Raw genomic sequence first — 22,500 nt, forward strand, 5'->3', positions numbered from 1 at the left:
TGTAATGGCTAATGAGCTGCTGCTGGCCACGCCCCCCTATGGAAGTGATTGGTTTAAAAAACAAACACAATGGTGCTCTGCGAGGAGATTCTGTGTTAGCTTTAATCTAGATTTACTGACACGTTCACCTCAGCTGCTCTAATCAATATTCCACAGTCTATAGAGAGGCGAAGTCCCTCCCTTTCCTCCATGGGACCTATTTTGGAAAAATCATGTATTGAAGTCGATGGAGAGAGAAAAGTTATCTTTCGATCCCGTTTGAATTGAGCCACGAATTACACACATGATGTTTGTCAATTTAAAACTTAATTTTGCAAGTCAAAAAAATCAAAATGTGTTGTAAAACTGTGAAGTAACACTTTGTTTGTGTGAAAACCGCTCAATGAACTACAACTCCCATCATGCACCACACACCCAGACGGCCGTCACGTTGAAACATTTCACTTCTTTCTTTCAGAACGAGGCGGAAAGTATTAAAAGAGGTGAAAATCACTCCAAGTCTGGGCACGTTGAGAGCTGCACACACACAAGGGGAGTTAGTCGGTTCCTGAGAGCCAGCGACTCTGGGATTTGTAGTCTTTCTAGTTGCGTATTTCTCATAGTCTTTTATTTCAACAGTTTTACGACAAACTGTGACTTTTTTGACACGGAAATTATTATTTAAGATTGACAAACATCATATGTGTAATTCGTGGCACAATTCAAACGGGATGGAAAGATAATCTCTCTCTCCATCGACTTCAATACATACTTTTTCAGAAATAAGGTCCCATGGGGCGGAGGTAGATGGGCGGGATGATGTGATGAGTGACAAGAGGTCCAACCAGACCGTGGTTTTATTACCAAGTACACGTACAAGGAATTTGCTTTTGTGTACATTTGAACAAACAAAGACAACATTTACATACAAAAGAAACTGTAATATTGTGAGACATTGATTACAGTTAAGTATTATAAAACATGACAGATACTATATTCAAAGAGGAGAGGTGTGCAGGTTTGAAAAGCGGCAACATGTGCAGGATTCAGGTCAGTGGGGGTCCCGGGCCTTGTTATATATAAGATAAGATAAGAAGTACTTTATTGAACCCAATTTGGGAGATGTTTGCATTGCAGCAGCATAAAAAGACAAGGCATTGTACATGAGAGAAATTAAAAGACTAGAAATAAACAATCCACAATGTAAACGTCTCAAATTGAAATAAAATAGCATTAAAAAAGTAGAAAATATACATGTGGAATACAAAGTAACAGTAAAAACATATAAAGCCGGATTGTAATGGAAATGTTCATGTTCCAATGTCCTCCTTTGCCATTACTTCACAGGAGGGTTTAGAGCAGGGCGTCCAACTCAAATACTCAGCGGGCCAAAATAAAAAATATCTGTACTCGTGGAGGGCCGGACTGGTTCAATGTTTATTGCAAGACGTATTGAAATGAACTTATTGCACATTTTAAACCTGGAACTAACAAAGCTTAAACTATTGCCTATAAAAACAACATTAAATAATCAGTTGCATTCATTTCTCACGGCTCTATCTGCAGCTTCTCCAGAGTCACTTCTTATGAGTACATTTCCCCACAGGCCAACAACAGCTTCAAGAAACTATTCCCCTCAGAGAGAAACCAAGCATGCCCTGTTGTCGTGAGAGAAAGTGCAGAAGGAAGCATCCATTGAACTCAGTGTGCTGCTCTGAGATGCTAGCTCAGACACTTGGCATCTCATCAGGGAGCAAGGTCATCAATGTTTGGGGTCCGGCTCTGAGCGGAGGAGACCCTCAGGGTGGAGGGAAGGTGCGCTGCCATATACCACCGGCAGGCCAGATCTAATAGGAATTAGAATTATCCTGCGGGATGAAATTAAATCCACCACGGGCCTGATTTGCCCCCCGGCCTTGAGTTTGACACCTGTGCTATAGACGGCAGACACAAACAGATGATTCTCGGTTCTTTTGCTGCAGTTTAGAATGATGTTTATTTAGCTTTACATACCAAGGTTTAATTAGACTGTGTCAAAGGGTTGTGGTATGAGCATCTGCCGGGCTGGTGGAATCGCTGTGCTCTTCCTCCTGTGTCCTGTGTCCTTTCCTGTCACCTGTGACCCGTTTTATACACCCGAGGCAGCTAAACCCCGCCACCAAGTGTTCAAACAAAAATATTGCACTATAGGGAGAGAGGGGTAAATTGAGCCAGTGGGTAAGTTCAGTGAACCACCCCCTGTAACCAAGCAACGCCTTATAGTTGTAATCACGTGACCAGAAATTATGCAAGCTCCTCCCATTTCTCCTTGCCTGTGAAAGAGAGATCCTCATTGTGGTCTGGTAAGTACACATTTTTAGAAAAAAAAATAGATTTTCTAGATGTCAGCTATATCGGCTGTCATGTCAAAAAAAAAGTATCCAGGTTTAAACACTTATATTGTATGTTGATGTGTTAGCAGTGTATTAAACCATGTGAATCATTAAGTCAAATATGACTCTGAATTTTAATGCTAGGCTATTTTTTCTAAAATGGTGGCGGTGGGGTAAAGTGAACCACGGGCCTTGGGGTACGTTGAGCCAGTTTTTCAATGGAGAAATTAATGAAAGTAGGCCAAGTTGATAATAAGAGCTCATTGTAGGCAACATTTAAAGTTGAATTTACCCTGTCTTTGATTGGTAAGATGTATGAAATTGTATCACCATTTGTATGATTACTTTTCCTTTTAACATGTTAAAAAAAAATCAATTCAATCGAAATTTATATTAAAAATATTTGAAAAACTAAGCTGGTATTTGGTTTGTTATTTATTGTTTATAGTTACCTTTAAGATGTGTCGTAGGTATGCCCAGGTTTGAACAGATATGCCCAAGTTTGAACCGTGGTTCAACTTACCCCCTGACCTGGATCAACTTACCCCTACACTGGGGCAAGTTGAGCCACAAAACTTTTTTTTTTTTAAGAAGTAATATTTTCACTGCCCTTGATCAAATATGAATTCTTATCATTGCCATTGATAGGAGACATCCTGAATTATAGGTGTGTGTTTTCATTTTTACTATGTGTCATTTGTCCTTGCTTAGAGGACAGCATAACAAAAAAATGGCTCAACTTACCCCACTCTCCCCTACATATAAATAAAGTAAACTGAGACACCAACAACACCCATAACATGGCTCCGACAAGGATATTATTTATACATTAATTGCGCAAGGAATGGATTATTAAATTGGATATAAAATGTACAGTGGGATTTTAAGTCCAGTTATCAAGAGAAGCTTCTCTGCCAGTAAACAAATACATGAATGCTTCCTTAGCATGTCACTGAGTATTTATTTTTCACAGAACCCCCAGGTGTGAGCGATGCAGTTCTGCAGTACTCGGGGGGGAGTCCATGGATGGGACTTCCAGCAGGTGCTTTTCTCCGGGTTTGCTCCAGACGGAGGGATGTTCATGCCTGAAAGTGTTCCTGTGCTGAGCCCCGAGACCCTGAGGAGCTGGGGGGGGCTGAGCTACACCGACCTGGTGGTGGAGGTGGCCTCTCTGTTCATCCCCCCCCATCTGATCCCCAGAGAGGACCTGGAGGGTGAGATCTCACTTCCACAAAACACCTCATCTGATCAGAGATGGCAAAAGTACACACATCCTTCACTCAAGTAGAAGTACAGATACTCGGGTTTAAAAATACTCTGATAAAAGTAGAAGTACTGACTAAACTTCTCAAGTTAAAGTAAAGAGGCTTTGAAATGTACTTCAGTAAAAAGTACCCATAACTAGCAGCTGTTTTAAAGAGTACCTGACCTCCCTTTACAACGTTTCCATTGGTCCCTCTTCTTTAGAGAAGACCAGGAAGTGATGGATACACGGATCGTGTTCCAACCAATAGGCACGCAGTGACTCTAAAGAATAATGACCACGCACCAAACACACATTCAGACTAAAGGAACCAGCTGTTTGGGAAATGAGAGAAGTAGAAAGTACAAGGTATTTGAGTTCAACATGTAAGAAGTAGAAAGTACAGGTATTTGAGTTCAACATGTAAGAAGTAGAAAGTACAGGTATTTGAGTTCAACATGTAAGAAGTAGAAAGTACAGGTATTTGAGTTCAACATGTAAGAAGTAGAAAGTACAGGTATTTGAGTTCAACATGTAAGAAGTAGAAAGTACAGGTATTTGAGTTCAACATGTAAGAAGTAGAAAGTGAAGGTATTGGAGTTCAACATGTAAGAAGTAGAAAGTACAGGTATTTGTGTTCAACATGAGAGAAGTAGAAAGTACAGGTATTTGTGTTCAACATGAGAGAAGTAGAAAGTACAGGTATTTGAGTTCAACATGTGAGAAGTAGAAAGTACAGGTATTTGAGTTCAACATGTAAGAAGTAGAAAGTACAGGTATTTGAGTTCAACATGTGAGAAGTAGAAAGTACAGGTATTTGAGTTCAACATGTGAGAAGTAGAAAGTACAGGTATTTGAGTTCAACATGTAAGAAGTAGAAAGTACAGGTATTTGAGTTCAACATGTGAGAAGTAGAAAGTACAGGTATTTGAGTTCAACATGTGAGAAGTAGAAAGTACAGGTATTTGAGTTCAACATGTAAGAAGTAGAAAGTGCAGGTATTTGAGTTCAACATGTAAGAAGTAGAAAGTGCAGGTATTTGAGTTCAACATGTAAGAAGTAGAAAGTGCAGGTATTTGAGTTCAACATGTAAGAAGTCAAAATAAAAAGTCGTCAGAAAAACAAGTAGTGGAGTAAAGTGCTGATACCAGAAACATATACAAAGTACAGTAACAAAGTATTTGTACTCCACTACTCAGTAGGTCAGTTACTCTTTAAAACAGCTGCTAGCTATGGGTACTTTTTACTGAAGTACATTTCAAAGCCTCTTTACTTTCACTTGAGTAAATAAGTTTAGTCAGTTAGTTCTACTTTTACCAGAGTATTTTTAAACGCGAGTATCTGTACTTCTACTTGAGGAAAGGATGTGTGTCCTGTTGCCCTCTCTGGTGAAATCCCCAGACTAACACCTGCTCTCTCCTCAGGGTTAGTCAATGAGGCTCTGAGTGGATTCTCGGTGCCCCAGGTGGTGACTGTCGCCCGGCTGAAGGACGGTCTGTCCGTCCTGGAGCTTTTCCACGGAGAAACCTTAGCCTTTAAGGACCTGGCGATCACCTGCACCGTGCGCTTCCTCGACTACTTCCTGCAGAAACAGAATCGCCGAGCTACAGTCATTGTGGGTAAGACCTCACAGCTGTCATGTGATCACTAAGGAACCTGCTTTATCTGGTCTCCAACATGAAGGGGAATATCTGACATGTACGGAATAACATTTTTGGGCGAGGATATAAATGCAATTATTTGTCACATTATTTCTGATCAAATACCTCAATGTGTGAGGTCACAATATTCATATTCTGTACAAACTGTAACGTCCCACGAGACAAATGTAAAATGTGTGATATTGGGCTGTATAAATACACTTTGATTGATTGAAACGTGTGTGTGTGTGTGTGTGTGTGTGTGTGTGGAGTCACGAAGTACATTTACTCAAGTATTATTTGGACATACTTACTTGAGTACTTCTATTGGCTGCTACGCTATACTTCTACCCTCATACATTTAACACGTATGTCGTTTATTTGCGTTTTTATTTACTTGCAATTTGTGACAAGAAGAAGAAACAGCGATGTCTTACAGTTGCAGAGGTAGATGTAGGACTAGAGTGATTTTAACCACATCGCCCTAAACCCAGCTGATGGTTTCCCTCTCCAGGAACATCGGGAGACACGGGGGGGTCGGCCATCCAAAGTGCGAAGGGCCTCAGAGGACTGGACGTTCTGGTGGTTTTCCCTCGAGGACGCATCACTCCAGTCCAGGAGAAACACATGACCACCTGCCTGGAGGACAACGTGCACGTGTTTGCAGGTAAATAAATAAAATATAAATAAATATTGGGAGTTCTCTGCTTTTAACCCATGCTAGTGCCAGGAGTCTAGCACTAGGAGCAGTGGGCAGCTATTGCACAGCGCCCGGGGAGTGAGAGGGGAAGGGGGGTGTCCGGTGCCTTGCTCAAGGGCACCACGGCAGGGCAGGAGGTGAACTGGGACCTCTCCAAGTAGCAGTCCACACTCCTTATTTTAGGTCTGGTCGGGGACTTGAACCGGCGACCCTACGGCTCACAGTCCAAGCCCCTACTGACTGAGACCCTGCCGGTAAAGGGGTGTGGTGGCATTTTTATTATCGTTAAATTACATTGCTGACGCTTTTATCCAAAGTGACGTACAACAAGCGCGATATCTTCCTACATGACGTACTGATCTCAGAGCTGCTGATCTGGTTATATCCTTCTCGTAAAATATGATTGTACATATGTCAGGGTCACCCCCCCCCCACAAGGCAACGAAACTTAAAGGTGGGGTAGGTAAGTTTGAGAAGCGGCTCGAGATCGCTAGAATTTGAAAATACACAACCGGAGAAAATCTGCCACTTCCTTATAGAGCCCCTCCCCCAACACACACGAACGTGCACATGACCAATGAGGGCACGAGATCAGTTTGTGCCCCGATGGAAGGCTGACAGGCAGGTAGGCCATCCAATCCGTTTAGCCGTACTTGTTACAGTATTACGGCTTCTCCAGATGACATTTTTTTATGGATTTGTTGTCAAAGCACTTCAGATATTCATTGCTATCGGGATGTTAAGAGCATTCCATGGAATATAACAACAAGTGTATCTCGAGCCGGTTTCTGAAACTTACCTACCCCACCTTTTAAGATAAGAAGCAGGATAGAACCGCAGTGACGCGTCCTAAGACCCGGATGTAAACTCCTTCCGGTTCCTTCGTCAAAACGCAACGCAATCTCTCCATAGGGTTTTGTAAAACAGCTCGTAATAAGGTCTGTGGTTGAAACACATTTAAGAGACGGATCACGTTTTGTTCAGCCGGATAATCTCCACATGTCTACCCTACTTTTATAATTTTCGAAGCATAAATCTAGTCGCAAGAAGCAACATGCTAACGTTATGCTATAAAGGAGCTACAGCAGGGTCGCTGCTTCAACGTCACGCCGACTTAAGATCCAGATTCAAACCTACAGATTGTAAACGGTACGAGTTGAAGTGTTAGTTGGAACACTTTGCAGGAGGCAGGGACTTGCTTTCAAGCAGAACACGGCAAACAAACTTGGAGTGTTTACGTGTTCGGCGTAATGACGTACAACGGCCTCGACAACTTCTGTAGTCCACTTGGTAACAACCATCGTTTTCAGACACGTCCACTCTTCAGAAATCACCACTGCTGATGGATTTAATGTCGTAGAACAAACCGTGATCCGTCTCTTCAATGTGTCTCAACCACAGACCTTATTTGGAGCTCTTTTCCAAAATCCTAAAAATTGCATTGCTTTTTATCGAAGGAACCGGACGTGGTAAAAATGCTAACTTACTTCCGGGTCTTAGGACGCGTCACTGCGGTTCTGGTTTCCCGACATGTCGGCCCATTCCCAAACCGCCCCCTACACCCTACCCCTCCGTTTGCGCGTTCACGCGGAGGGTCCGCCATATTGAGGGCTGTTCCAAAGCAACGAGTGTGTAGCGGTGTGGAGGGGGAGTGGGCTATCAAGCCCTCAAACAGCGAGTCTGCAGCGGTGCTGACTTGAGACCGGTCTCTCCCTGACCGGAGTCACGCTGTGTGTGTCCTCAGGAAACACGCTGTGTACAAGTAGTTCCAGCAAACATCCACTGATAAACTGCGATGTTAACGACCTCATGATAACCTCATAGTTTTTAACTGAGGATCAAACCTGTGTTTAGTCTAGAAAAAGGTAAATGTGTGCATTTTATTATAAAGTTGTGTATATTTACAGACCGTTGCAAAAGCTAAGAAGCTTATAAACATCAGGTTTAAAACTAAAAGAGCTTTGAAACACAATGAAAGATGTTTGGAGTTTTATTTGAGTTATTAATTTACACTTTTTGTCAAAGAGATGCTGATTTGAAACCGTTGTTAGACACAGTTACGGCACTTCCTGTTTCTTCCGGAGAGAGGGGAGGCCGTCCCAAAGCTCGCTGCTGTGTTTACTCCCTCCATCTGACAGGAGGAGCCTCGTTGAGCTGCGAGTGTGGCTACAGACGGAGTTCACTCCATCACGGAGGGGTAGGGTGGAGGGAGTGGTTTGGGATTGGGCCGTCGTTGCAGTAAATGAAAGGGTGTTTCATGTTGTCGTTGCTGTGGAGCTTCTTAATGTACCGGGGGCCCCCTTCTGGTCCGGGGCCCCTTGCCTGTCCGAACATTCATCTGTTTGCAACTTCCAAATGACTTATCTAATATATCTTATTCCAATTAGACTCCCCTTGCACTATTTCTATTCTATTTTATTTGTATTTACTTAACAATTCTATCCGTGTTATTGTGTTGCACTGTTGGAGTCTGTGACCTCAGATTTTCATCGACATATCTACAGCTTTGTACACATGGCAATATGAATCTTGAACCCGTGTTGTTTTCCCCGCAGCTGACGGCAGCTCGGACGACATCGACCAGCCTCTGCGTCGCCTTTTTGCCGACCAGGATTTGGTCCGAGCTCACGGCCTGATGAGCCTGAACTCTGTGAACTGGTCCAGAGTCATGGTGCAGCTCGCGCACTTTATCTACGCCTACCTGCAGCTCAGCGGGGTGAAGCCGGCGGAGGGAGATCTGCCTGAACTGGAGGTGGTGGTTCCCACTGGGGGGGCGGGCAACATCGCAGGTGAGTCGCTGGTACAGTAGACTGCTATGACAATGATGGGGGTAAACACATCCATCTCTCCAAAACATATATGAGCAGTCCTTTATTAGACAGGCACAACACACGGTGTCCCGCCTCGTGTTGTCACGACACCAACATTTTAGTTTCGATACCAAGTCAAGAATTGCGATTTCGAAACCGTCTTAAATGTCATTATTGTGCTTTATTTCAAACCTGGACATTTGTTTCAGTCATAACACAAACCTTTGAACAATGAGAACAATGGCATTCAAGATAAAATGTCCGTAGGCTTGCCCTCGCTGTCGGAGATGTAACCAAAATACTTCAAAATGTCGCTTCTTGCGTCTTTTTAGTCTACAAGCCGAGGCGCAATCGCACGTGCAGCCACGTTTCTCGTTTCGTCACATGATAGGAGGCGTGTGGCGCAGTGGATTAGTGCGTTGGTGTTCATACATGTTCAAACCCCACTGCAGTCAGCATGTCGTTGTGTCCCTGAGACACTTCGCCCCAAATTGCTCCTGTGGGGATTGCCCCGTTCTTATTATACATCCATGGATTGTCCACAGTATTGAGTATGTAAGTCGCTTTGGATAAAAGCGTCTAACAAGTGACATGTATTGATATGAGAGAAGAAAAAACGGCACGGCGGCACGGAGTGGAAGCAGGGCGCTGAACACACACAGGAAATACATGTCATTCTTAAAGTACCGATACTAATGAAATGGAGGAACCGTAGCGTTTTTAACGGCAGGGTATCGCGACTTTTCTAGTATCGGTGAACACTAGTCCCACCCACCCACATACTCCACCCGTCTGGTAGGAGATGCAGGGTTCCCAAGAGCAGGCTGACCCGCTATAAGCACTCATTCCTACCTATGCCCATTACGCTTCTTAACATTCACACGTAATGAAATATACTTTTTAAATGTTGGCCATGAGGGTAGTGCAATAGGTCGCCATTGTCAGTATGTGCGTCTGTGTTTGTTGAAACGGTGTATTACTGATGATATGTGGATGTATTTTAATGTTTATTATGTTTGTATATATTATATACATGTATGTGGAACTCCAGTACAAATGTCCTTACCGGGACAATAAAGTATATCGTATGGTATCACTGCAGCTGGTGGGGAACTGGGTTAAAAGGTGACTTCAGTCAACAATCCAGCGCTTGATTAACTCGTGCTCAACTTAAGCTGAGTGTTTAATAATCAGGCTCGACAGTTGGGTTGGGAGGGTTACTTTAAAAATGTCGCCAGTTACAATAATTAGGAATCAGGAATCTGAGTATCAAAATATAAAAGTAACCTGATCAAAAATGTGTTCTCTAGGTGGGCTTAGTAGTAGTAGTAGTAGTAGTAGTAGTAGTAGTAGTAGTGGTAGTAGTGGTAGTAGTAGTAGTGGTAGTAGTGGTAGTAGTAGTAGTAGTGGTAGTGGTAGTGGTAGTAGTAGATATAGAGAGCACCAGATGAACAGTATAATATTTGTATCTGTCCAATCCAAATGATCCAGAGTCCCCTAAATCCTCCAAATCGATCCAAAATTAAACAAAATCGGTCCACAGAGTACAGATATTGCCATTTCCCTATTAAAACTGCCATTGTTGATCCTGAAAATATCCTAAATGGACTCGATACATCCTCAATAACCCCCATAAGTCACTGCAAATCGGCACTCTTTAATATTATTTAAATAGGCTATAATGCTATTCATTTTAATTAACGCAACTTATGCTAATTGTGCAAATTGCCCAACATATGCAGGTTAGCAACCGGTGGTTTCTATGTGCTGCCGGGGACCCTATACATTTCTATGAGCTGGCAACAAGACGACTAGCATGCTCTGGGATAATTACTTATCATCATTTTAGCAGCAAAGATTTGTATGTGTTCCCAACATGCTGTCTGTCTGTTTGTTTTGTCTCAGCTGGATACATTGTGAAGCAGATGGGATTGCCTCTGAAACTGGTGGCCATGGTGAACTCTAACGACATCGTTCACAGGACGGTAACCGAGGGGGACTTCTCCATGGCGGATCATGTCAAACAAACATTAGCCCCCGCTATCGACATCCAGGTAATACTGTCACCAGAGAGGCAAAGTACACACATCCTTCACTCAAGTAGAAGTACAGATACTCGTGTTTAAAAGTACTCGGGTGAAAGTAGAAGTACTGACTAAACTTCTTTACTCAAGTCAAAGCAAAGAGGCTTTGAAGTGTACTTCGGTAAAAAGTACCCATAGCTAGCAGCTGCTTTAAAGAGTACCTGACCTCCCTTTATATCAATAGAACAATAATGTCATTGTTAGCTAATGAATGTTTCCATGCTGAACAACGGCAACATGACAACGTTTCCATTGGTTCCTCTTCTTTAGAGAAGACCAGGAAGTGATGGATACACGGATCGTGTTCCAACCAATAGGCACGCAGTGACTCTAAAGAATAATGACCACGCACCAACACACATTCAGACTAAAGGAACCAGCTGTTTGGGAAATGAGAGAAGTAGAAAGTACAGGTATTTGAGTTCAACATGTAAGAAGTAGAAAGTACAGGTATTTGAGTTCAACATGTAAGAAGTAGAAAGTACAGGTATTTGTGTTCAACATGTAAGAAGTAGAAAGTACAGGTATTTGAGTTCAACATGTAAGAAGTAGAAAGTACAGGTATTTGTGTTCAACATGTAAGAAGTAGAAAGTACAGGTATTTGAGTTCAACATGTACGAAGTAGAAAGTACAGGTATTTGAGTTCAACATGAGAGAAGTAGAAAGTACAGGTATTTGGGTTCAACATGTAAGAAGTAGAAAGTACAGGTATTTGAGTTCAACATGAGAGAAGTAGAAAGTACAGGTATTTGAGTTCAACATGTAAGAAGTAGAAAGTACAGGTATTTGTGTTCAACATGTAAGAAGTAGAAAGTACAGGTATTTGTGTTCAACATGTAAGAAGTAGAAAGTACAGGTATTTGAGTTCAACATGTACGAAGTAGAAAGTACAGGTATTTGAGTTCAACATGAGAGAAGTAGAAAGTACAGGTATTTGGGTTCAACATGTAAGAAGTAGAAAGTACAGGTATTTGAGTTCAACATGTGAGAGGTAGAAAGTACAGGTATTTGTGTTCAACATGTGAGAATTAGAAAGTACAGGTATTTGAGTTCAACATGTACGAAGTAGAAAGTACAGGTATTTGAGTTCAACATGAGAGAAGTAGAAAGTACAGGTATTTGGGTTCAACATGTAAGAAGTAGAAAGTACAGGTATTTGAGTTCAACATGTGAGAGGTAGAAAGTACAGGTATTTGTGTTCAACATGTAAGAAGTAGAAAGTACAGGTATTTGAGTTCAACATGTGAGAAGTAGAAAGTACAGGTATTTGAGTTCAACATGTGAGAAGTAGAAAGTACAGGTATTTGAGTTCAACATGTAAGAAGTAGAAAGTACAGGTATTTGAGTTCAACATGTAAGAAGTAGAAAGTACAGGTATTTGAGTTCAACATGTAAGAAGTAGAAAGTACAGGTATTTGGGTTCAACATGTAAGAAGTAGAAAGTACAGGTATTTGGGTTCAACATGTAAGAAGTAGAAAGTACAGGTATTTGGGTTCAACATGTAAGAAGTAGAAAGTACAGGTATTTGTGTTCAACATGTAAGAAGTAGAAAGTACAGGTATTTGTGTTCAAAATGTAAGAAGTAGAAAGTACAGGTATTTGTGTTCAACATGTAAGAAGTAGAAAGTACAGGTATTTGGGTTCAACATGTGAGAAGTAGAAAGTACAGGTATTTGTGTTCAACATGTAAGCAGTAGAAAGTACAGGTATTTGAGTTCAACATGTAAGAAGTAGAAAGTACAGGTATTTGAGTTCAACATGTAAGAAGTAGAAAGTACAGGTATTTGTGTTCAACATGTAAGAAGTAGAAAGTACAGGTATTTGGGTTCAACATGTAAGAAGTAGAAAGTACAGGTATTTGGGTTCAACATGTGAGAAGTAGAAAGTACAGGTATTTGTGTTCAACATGTAAGAAGTCAAAGTAAAGTAAATAAGTAGTGGAGTAAAGTACTGATACCAGAAAAAGGAACTTAAGTACAGTAACAAAGTACTTGTACTCCACTCCTTCCCACCTCACTCAGCTTGTAGGAAGACCTGCTCATCAGTGAAGTCCCCAGGAAACATCATGATTCATGTTAACTCACATTGACTTAGAAGTGAACGCAATGTCCCCCGTGATGAAAGTAAAATGGACGTCCACTGCTTGTTCGTCCTGTAGGACCCGTACAACATGGAGCGGGTGTTCTGGCTGCTGCTGGGCAGAGACGGAGCGTCAGTGAAGAAGATGATGGAGGAGTTTCAACAATCCCACAAACACTCTCTGCCAGAAAACCACCGCAAACTGGTACCAGTCACTAACTCAGAGCTGGGTCCAGATCAGAGGCACGCTGAGGCCCTTTGAGCGGGGTTCTCTCACTGACCCTGCTGTTATGTTACATGGCTGTTGTTCATGTGTTGTGTCTTGATGTTACACATGGAGCTGGTTGGGGGAAATCCTGAATGTCCTCTTCCAACATGAGAGTAGCATGCTAACAAAGCTATCAACTGTAGCTGTGAACATGACAGGATGTGAGATGACCCAGAAGAGCATCAGGACTGCTTGAGGCAGATGATAGCTATGGGATTAACATGATGACTCAGCCTCTATGGAGAGAGACATCAAGCATGCTCATTTCTGACGTGGAGATAATCTGAAGTAAACATTGATACTGCTTTCTATTCCTCCATCTTGGATATCAGCATGTGAAGGACACTGTTCAGGAACTAGCTGATGCTCTGTATGTGAGGACTACCGTACTTGTCGGACTATAAAGCGCACCTGCATATAAGACGCAGCAGCTAAATTGTCCGTCTGTCTTGCTCTCGTTCTGTCTCGCGGTTCCACTTTTACTTTGGCGCGCTTTTCCCGCTGGAGCGCGCCGCTTAAAGGTGGCGGGCGCGGACCGGTCCTAGAGCCCGTAGAGTTAAAGGTGGTTAATTTTACCTGTAAAATCCATAGAATTAGGAGGCCCCCTAGTGGCCGTTAGCTGTACAACAAAATGGGGGGAAAAGTCGCGGCTTATAGTCGGAAAAGTACGGTACTTCCATTCAGGAGAGGATCACAGATACATGGATCCTGAGGTTGAAGCTCAAGCCGGGGACCAGGGAGAGTGTTCTAACAGATCTGTTTCTCTTCCAGCTGTCCCAGGTGTTATCCACTGGATCAGTGAGTGATGAAGGCATCCTGGAGACCATGAGGAGGTGCTGGGAGGAGAACCAGTACCTCCTCTGTCCTCACTCCGCTGTGGCTGTGTGGCATCACTACCACTGTCCCCACAAACCCACCATCAACAGGTCAGCGTCCATCTGTTCACACACACACACACACACACACACACACACACACACACACACACACACACACACACACACACACACACACACACACACACACACACACACACACACACACACACACACACAGCTCGGTGAGGCTGTCCTGGAGGAAAGGTCTGATCTAGTTTCTTAAAAAAGGACTTGAACTCTTTTCACAGGTGTTACATCGCCACAGCATCTCCAGCCAAGTTCCAGGCCGCCGTGCAGAAGGCAGGTCTGACCTTTGACCTCCCGGAGGCCGTGCTGGCGTTGGACGAGCTGCCGACCCGGTACCAGAACCTGGAGCGGAGCGCAGACTGGTGCAAAGACTGGGAGGAGAGCCTGAGACGGAAAATACAGTCTGTGAGCGCGTCCAGGAAAAACTGAGGGACTTGAAGGTCACCTGTTATGCAAAGTCCTCTTCTCCATGTCTCTTCTACATCAACATGTGTCCCCTCTTCTTCATGTCTCTTCTACATCAACATGTGTCCCCTCTTCTTCATGTCTCTTCTACATCAACATGTGTCCCCTCTTCATCATGTCTCTTCTACATCAGCATGTGTCCCCTCTTCTCCATGTCTCCTCTACATCAACATGTGTCCCCTCTTCTTCATGTCTCTTCTACATCAACATGTGTCCCCTCTTCTTCATGTCTCTTCTACATCAACATGTGTCCCCTCTGTGGAAAGAGACTCTGAAAGTTTCAGGAACAAAGATTTTCTCTCTTTTTGATTCATTTCTATAAAAACCTGTCTGAAAACGAGCTGATCAGATTTTGGCCACTTGATGATGTCATAACGATGTGTTGTCTTGTGTAGCCATTAGCCAATCAGCACCAAGGTAACCCCCCCCCCCCCCTTATCACCTGAATCTCCTCTAGAGCTCCATTGAGTTCTTTGTAACCAAATGTCTCTCAGAGGGGCGTGGGGAGGGGCTCCTTATCTTCATCTGAAGTAACAGACAGAGAATCAGCACTTTGGAAACCGGGCTGAAACAGAGGGGATTATGGGTAATGCTGCAATGATCTGTTTGGTGTTTCAGCCAATCAGAGACAGGCTCTGTGTATATCTGAGACCTGTGATATATTGATGAGAAACAGTACGTTAGGCGACCTTTGATGAAGCTATCTCACCCCTCCCATCAGCGATTGGCCGCTCACTCCCCCGCTAAACCGATCACCTTCGTCTCTGTTTCCACAAGCCAATCAGAACGCATCGTCACATGTTTAAATCTGCTCTCTCCCCTCCTCACAGCTGTTGACTCGACGCCACCCTCTTGCACCTCCTTTTCCTCATATCCAGGGTCAACTCAAATCACTCCCTTCAAGACCGGTTCTCCGACGAAACCCTTCATCCCTCCTCCTCACGTCGTGCTCGGTTTCCCCTTCCTCAAATATCTTTCAGCAGGATGGGGGCTAATAATAGACACACACTAATCTGCAATAAATACAAATCAAAACAAAGTCTCTCCTGATTGAACTACAGCTGAAGAAATGTGTAACTAGAAAACGTGACTGGACATAGATCTGTGAAAGGGTGTGTCCTTGATCTGTGTGCTTCGTCTGGATGTAGTAACTGGTCAAAGCGAGTGCCTCTTTGATGGACTTTGGTCTGTAGTGTCGTACGATTTCTCGTCGTTTAGTGATGTCATCGAAGACTAACCAATCCGCTCTCACTAGCTGAGTCTCTGAGTCTTCCTTCCAAATCTGGAATACAATTGTTTTGAATGATAATAAATAAAATCAAACTTTCGTTCTAATTGCACAACTTTGACTCATGTTGACTTGTTTGTACTAAATCTATCACAGCAATGCTAAATGGAATATGAATAAGGATATGTTATGTATTATCTTTACCTCTAGGTGGCGCCATATCTCACACGAGACCAGATGTGTGAGAATGACCCGGTTGTAAGGACACTTTTTTAGCTGTTTGATTCCAGTTCATCGTCCAATTAATGTAATATATAAATATTAAATAAAAAGGTGTACTAAAATACATCTGTCTCCAGAGCTCAGAAAATATATTTTTAAAAGCTAAAAAGAGCGGAGACTAAACCCAGGAGTTTCACAGATCAGGAGAACAATTAGATTTACGGTTTCATTTGTTTGAATTAAGGTGAGCACTTTAAAACGTCAACTTTAAATTCCCAGGTCAAATACTTTGCTAAACCCCATAACATACAAGTTCCCCAACATATTAGGAAGGTTAGAATGATTGCATTTTGATTTAATTAAGAGCTAACCTGATGTCAACATTACATACTAAGATGGGAACTACTGCAGAAAGTACTTGCAATGTTGAAGAAACGGGTACCTCCACTGGTACCAAAGGGGACAATAGAATAGATAGACAACAGAAATCAATATTAACCAACATAACATTTCATTTTCACTGATGGTTTTATTTCAATATGTTCACGGTACCGTTTCAGTCAAATTGACCTACAGAATACATAACTGAATATTAACATGTATATTCCCTATCCCTACCCTTTATTTTCTTAAACCAATTTACTAACTCCCACCTCTGATGAATTTATTTTAGAAGTTACGGGAGAATTTACCGGGGGAAAAAAATCAACATCTGTCCCATTAATGTGAAGCTGTGTTTTCCGAAGAGCCCTGAATGCAGCACGAGGTTTGACAGCTACAGAAACAAACATGGCGGATGCTAGCTAGCGCAACGGTCCAACATTAACGTCTTTTATTTGAAATTAACAGCTGTCAGGAAATAACGAAGGACGGTACCGATTCTCAGAGAGACACCGTGAACAACTGACCTCCGTACTTCACCTTTACCGGGTTTTTATTCAGCAGTTGTCCGGTGTGTAGAGGCGGGTTGTTAGCTTCAGGAGAAACACAACAACAGAGCTGTCTTCCTCCTCTCTGCCCTCATGTTTAACAGGTAAGACACGGTTTTACTAAAATACTAATAATGATACACATAATTACATAGTGCTTTAACATACACATACAAAGACAGCAAGGGAAGTACACAACAGCATCTAAAACATAGACATAATAAAACAAAGAATACATGAAAAATACAATAAAATCAAGGTGTGTACAGGTCATTTATACACCAACAAAAGATGCTGTCTGTGTATTTACCTTCATTTTGTTTATTGTCAGACAGTCTACAGATGTTTATCCTTCACGGTCACCTTTAATATTTTACGTTTGTTTATTTTCTACTCAAAAAATGATGTTTAAAAGTAATATCACATATAAAATCCTCCTCATTTAGGTCAGATCTGGAGTGGGTCATGTCTCTGTGTTTCAGGCTGTATTTCCGGCTGTGTGGCTCTCAGCGGACACACAATGGACAATATGAGATTCAGAGATAAGACACGATGGTGTTGTGATACAGAAAGGCTTTAGAGAGCTTAGGGAAAGTCTAGTTATCACATTAGCTCTCAGCAGAGATGGCAAAAGTACACACACCCTTTACTCAAGTAGAAGTACAGATACTCGTGAAAAAAAGTACCCATAACTAGCAGCTGTTTTAAAGAGTACCCGACCTCCCTTTATATCAATAGAACAATAATGTCATTGTTAGCTAATGAATTACTCTAAAATAATAATGATCACGCCACCAAACACAGATTAAAACTAAAGGAACCAGCCTGTTTGGAAAATGTAAGAAGTAGAAAGTACAGGTATTTGAGTTCAATATGTAAGAAGTAGAAAGTACAGGTATTTGAGTTCAATATGTAAGAAGTAGAAAGTACAGGTATTTGAGTTCAACATGTGAGAAGTAGAAAGTACAGGTATTTGAGTTCAACATGTGAGAAGTAGAAAGTACAGGTATTTGAGTTCAACATGTAAGAAGTAGAAAGTACAGGTATTTGAGTTCAACATGTAAGAAGTAGAAAGTACAGGTATTTGAGTTCAACATGTGAGAAGTAGAAAGTACAGGTATTTGAGTTCAACATGTAAGAAGTAGAAAGTACAGGTATTTGAGTTCAACATGTAAGAAGTAGAAAGTACAGGTATTTGAGTTCAACATGTGAGAAGTAGAAAGTACAGGTATTTGAGTTCAACATGTAAGAAGTAGAAAGTACAGGTATTTGAGTTCAACATGTAAGAAGTAGAAAGTACAGGTATTTGAGTTCAACGTGTAAGAAGTAGAAAGTACAGGTATTTGAGTTCAACATGTAAGAAGTAGAAAGTACAGGTATTTGTGTTCAACGTGTAAGAAGTAGAAAGTACAGGTATTTGAGTTCAACATGTAAGAAGTAGAAAGTACAGGTATTTGTGTTCAACATGTAAGAAGTAGAAAGTACAGGTATTTGAGTTCAACATGTAAGAAGTAGAAAGTACAGGTATTTGTGTTCAACATGTGAGAAGTAGAAAGTACAGGTATTTGAGTTCAACATGTAAGAAGTAGAAAGTACAGGTATTTGTGTTCAACATGAGAGAAGTAGAAAGTACAGGTATTTGAGTTCAACATGTGAGAAGTAGAAAGTACAGGTATTTGTGTTCAACATGTAAGAAGTAGAAAGTACAGGTATTTGTGTTCAACATGTAAGAAGTAGAAAGTACAGGTATTTGAGTTCAACATGTAAGAAGTAGAAAGTACAGGTATTTGGGTTCAACATGTGAGAAGTAGAAAGTACAGGTATTTGTGTTCAAAATGTAAGAAGTAGAAAGTACACGTCCGTGACGGTACGGGACTAATACGAATACCGTTACACCCCTACTTTCTACTTCTTACATGTTGAACTCAAATACCTGTACTATCTACTTCTCACATGTTGAACTCAAATACCTGTACTTTTTACTTTTTACTGAAGTACACTTCAAAGCCTCTTTACTTTGACTTGAGTAAAGAAGTTTAGTCAGTACTTCTACTTTCACCAGAGTATTTTTAAACACGAGTATCTGTACTTCTACTTGAGTAAAGGATGTGTGTACTGTTGCCATCTCTGGATATTAGTTTATTATTTTCCCAGCATCCTTATCATGTGAAAACAAACGGACACCACCTATTTGCAGAGCAGCTCTGACTTATTGACATGTGGTTTATGAGGCGTTTTAATATCACTTCTGTCTGCGCTCCGCTAACAGGACGAGCAGTGTGGGAACCGGCTGCCTGCTATCTCATGTCTTACTTTGTATTATCAGCCACGTGTTATCAATGTAATACTCTGCCATTCGCAAAGTGCATGTAACTAGATTTGTATTTAACCTTTATTTAACCAGATAAAAAAGCATTGAGATAAAATCTTATTTACAATGCTGACCTGGCCAAGAAGGCAGCAACGTCACACATTACACAAGCATATAAAATACACTAAGAAAACAGAAGACGAAAAAGCAGGCTTAGGCTTGATTGAAGGTCATTCCAAGACCAAGGACCATAATACAAAAGACTCCTTTTCCCAGCCTCAGTCCGCACGGCACGGCAGGAACCTGGACCCGTACCCAGGCTCTGGGTCTGAGGTCGTAAGAGTCACTAATCTGGCTCATATGTAGAGTGGAAGCTTTCCTAAAATGGCTTTGTAGTGGCCAAAATCCTGTAACCTTCACCTCAACAGTTAATGTTCTCGGCCACACGTAGAGCTCGGGCCTCGGAAGCCGTGTCAGACTCGCAGTACAAAACCCACCGGACGTTTCTGTTGCTTTTCAAGGTTTATTTCCAGCAAAACAAAATACGAAAACAATATTTAACATAAACTTAAACATCAGATCCTAATAATCTGTCTTCTACTCCGCATAAGGTTGCGTCTGCGTGTCAATGACGGTATTGCTGCTGCCTGCTGCTCTCCCTTCACACACCGCACCTCCAACTTAAAGCCTTAGCCCCGCCCCCTTCACCTGAGCCCTGCTGCCCTCCCGCCACACACCGCACCTCCAACTTAAAGCCTTAGCCCCGCCCCCTTCACCTGAGCCCTGCTGCCGTCCCGCCACACACCGCACCTCCAACTTAAAGCCTTAGCCCCGCCCCCTTCACCTGAGCCCTGCTGCCCTCCCGCCACACATCGCACCTCCAACTTAAAGCTTAGCCCCGCCCCCTTCACCTGAGCCCTGCTGCCGTCCCGCCACACACCGCACCTCCAACTTAAAGCCTTAGCCCCGCCCCCTTCACCTGAGCCCTGCTGCCCTCCCGCCACACACCGCACCTCCAACTTAAAGCCTTAGCCCCGCCCCCTTCACCTGAGCCCTGCTGCCCTCCCGCCACACACCGCACCTCCAACTTAAAGCCTTAGCCCCGCCACCTTCACCCGAGCCCTGCTGCCCTCCCGTCACACACCGCACCTCCAACTTAAAGCCCCGCCCCCTTCACCTGAGCCCTGCTGCCCTCCCTTCACACACCGCACCTCCAACTTAAAGCCTTAGCCCCGCCCCCTTCACCTGAGCCCTGCTGCCCTCCCGCCACACCACCGCACCTCCAACTTAAAGCCTTAGCCCCGCCCCCTTCACCTGAGCCCTGCTGCCCTCCCGCCACACACCGCACCTCCAACTTAAAGCCTTAGCCCCGCCCCCTTCACCTGAGCCCTGCTGCCCTCCCGCCACACACCGCACCTCCAACTTAAAGCCTTAGCCCCGCCCCCTTCACCTGAGCCCTGCTGCCGTCCCGCCACACACCGCACCTCCAACTTAAAGCCTTAGCCCCGCCCCCTTCACCTGAGCCCTGCTGCCCTCCCGCCACACACCGCACCTCCAACTTAAAGCCTTAGCCCCGCCCCCTTCACCTGAGCCCTGCTGCCCTCCTGCCACACACCGCACCTCCAACTTAAAGCCTTAGCCCCGCCCCCTTCACCTGAGCCCTGCTGCCCTCCCCGCCACACACCGCACCTCCAACTTAAAGCCTTAGCCCCGCCCCCTTCCCCTGAGCCCTGCTGCCGTCCCGCCACACACCGCACCTCCAACTTAAAGCCTTAGCCCCGCCCCCTTCACCTGAGCCCTGCTGCCCTCCCGTCACACACCGCACCTCCAACTTAAAGCCTTAGCCCCGCCCCCTTCACCTGAGCCCTGCTGCCCTCCCGTCACACACCGCACCTCCAACTTAAAGCCTTAGCCCCGCCCCCTTCACCTGAGCCCTGCTGCCCTCCCGCCACACACCGCACCTCCAACTTAAAGCCTTAGCCCCGCCCCCTTCACCTGAGCCCTGCTGCCCTCCCGCCACACACCGCACCTCCAACTTAAAGCCTTAGCCCCGCCCCCTTCACCTGAGCCCTGCTGCCCTCTCGCTGAAACAGAAAAATGCATTAATCAAGGTTCCAAATAAATCAAAATAAACTTAAATGCGGCTCCTACAGGCTTTATACATTAATAAAAACCAGTGCTGCATCCTACGTTTAAGTCTGTAAAGGAAGCCACGAGTGAATTTCTATTTCTTTGATAGAACTTCAACGTGGTGTTTGAAGTTCAGATTACTGTCCAACCAAAAGCCCAGATGTGTGTAGGTGTCGACACCGCTTCTCTCCAGCGTCCTGGTTCCAGTTCAGGGATGGGTCGGATTTAATTATATTCTGTTATAGATACCAAAGCCAAAGTTGTCAAATGTCAGTAATGATATTTAATCTCAAATGTTGAGTAAAAGACACTTTAGTCTTTATGTGGCTGCTTTTGTTAAAACCGCAGCTGATATTTGACAACTTTGGCTTCTTTTGCATGTCTTTGGTATCTATAGCAGAATTGAGTGTATTCAAATCCCTGAACTGGAACCGGGACGCTGGAGAGAAGCGGTGTCGAGTTACGAGTATTACATTGACAACACGTGGCTAATAATACAAAGTAAGGCATGAAATAGCAGGCAGCCGGTTCCCACGCATGCTAGTCCTGTTAGCGGAGCACAGACACACATGTCACCAAGTCAGACCTGCCATATAACGACTAAAGTGTCTTTTATTCAACATTTGAGATGAAATATCATTACACTTCAAAACAACTTCAGAATGCTAGAAGCCCTACTGCTAAATACAGTATTTGGATCTCTCTGTCTGTACACACAAACTGAAAGATTGACAATAAAGTTGACTTTGATAAGACTTTATTTATCCCGAAGGAAATTGTTGTGCCAGAGTTACGGCACAACAAGTCGATAGGGACTCGGCTTGGCAACTGGAAGGTCACCAGTTCAAGTCCCGGCAAGACCAAGTGCTACCGAGGTGTCCCTGAGCAAGGCACCGTTCCCCACACTGCTCCCCGGGCGCCGTTCAAAATGGCAGCACACTGCTCCTAACACAGGATGGGTCGAATTAGGGGTGGGCGATATGACGATATATATCGTCGTGACGATATTAGGTCTCCACGATATGCTTTTTCAGAGATATCGTCCTATCGTGATAAAAAAGAAAATTGAAAAAAAAATCGACATTGTGAAATCGATCGGGCTTGATATATGGTGAAATTAAAATCAGTAGGTG

The 22,500-nt window shown here is 43.4% G+C and overlaps 2 protein-coding genes across 3 annotated transcripts in view; both read left to right on the top strand.

Moving 5' to 3' along the window:
* Positions 1-2,236: 2,236 nt before the first annotated feature.
* thnsl2 (threonine synthase-like 2) lies at positions 2,237-15,890 on the top strand. Of its 2 annotated transcripts, none has more exons than XM_034077374.2 (10): positions 2,237-2,321; positions 3,325-3,565; positions 5,019-5,213; positions 5,749-5,901; positions 8,490-8,723; positions 10,650-10,798; positions 12,989-13,114; positions 13,949-14,103; positions 14,304-14,487; positions 15,378-15,890. In XM_034077374.2, exons 2-10 carry the CDS (start codon positions 3,343-3,345, stop codon positions 15,540-15,542), a joined length of 1,584 nt encoding a protein of 527 aa, XP_033933265.1. In that variant the 5' UTR covers positions 2,237-2,321; positions 3,325-3,342; the 3' UTR covers positions 15,543-15,890. The 2 variants fall into 2 exon arrangements, with proteins under 2 accessions (XP_033933265.1, XP_033933266.1); XM_034077375.2 differs by having other exon boundaries at positions 14,304-14,522; positions 15,378-15,466.
* An 882-nt stretch (positions 15,891-16,772) lies between these two features.
* Positions 16,773-22,500, top strand: part of dqx1 (DEAQ box RNA-dependent ATPase 1) — a gene marked incomplete at its 3' end in the record, with an annotated part of 12,449 nt that continues 6,721 nt past the window's right edge. Inside the window, exon 1 of the mRNA XM_034077376.2 lies at positions 16,773-17,030. The remainder of the gene's footprint in view (positions 17,031-22,500) is intronic.

The sequence above is a fragment of the Pseudochaenichthys georgianus genome, unplaced genomic scaffold (genome assembly GCF_902827115.2).
Source record: "Pseudochaenichthys georgianus unplaced genomic scaffold, fPseGeo1.2 scaffold_1539_arrow_ctg1, whole genome shotgun sequence".
NCBI classification, from domain to species: Eukaryota; Metazoa; Chordata; class Actinopteri; order Perciformes; family Channichthyidae; genus Pseudochaenichthys; species Pseudochaenichthys georgianus.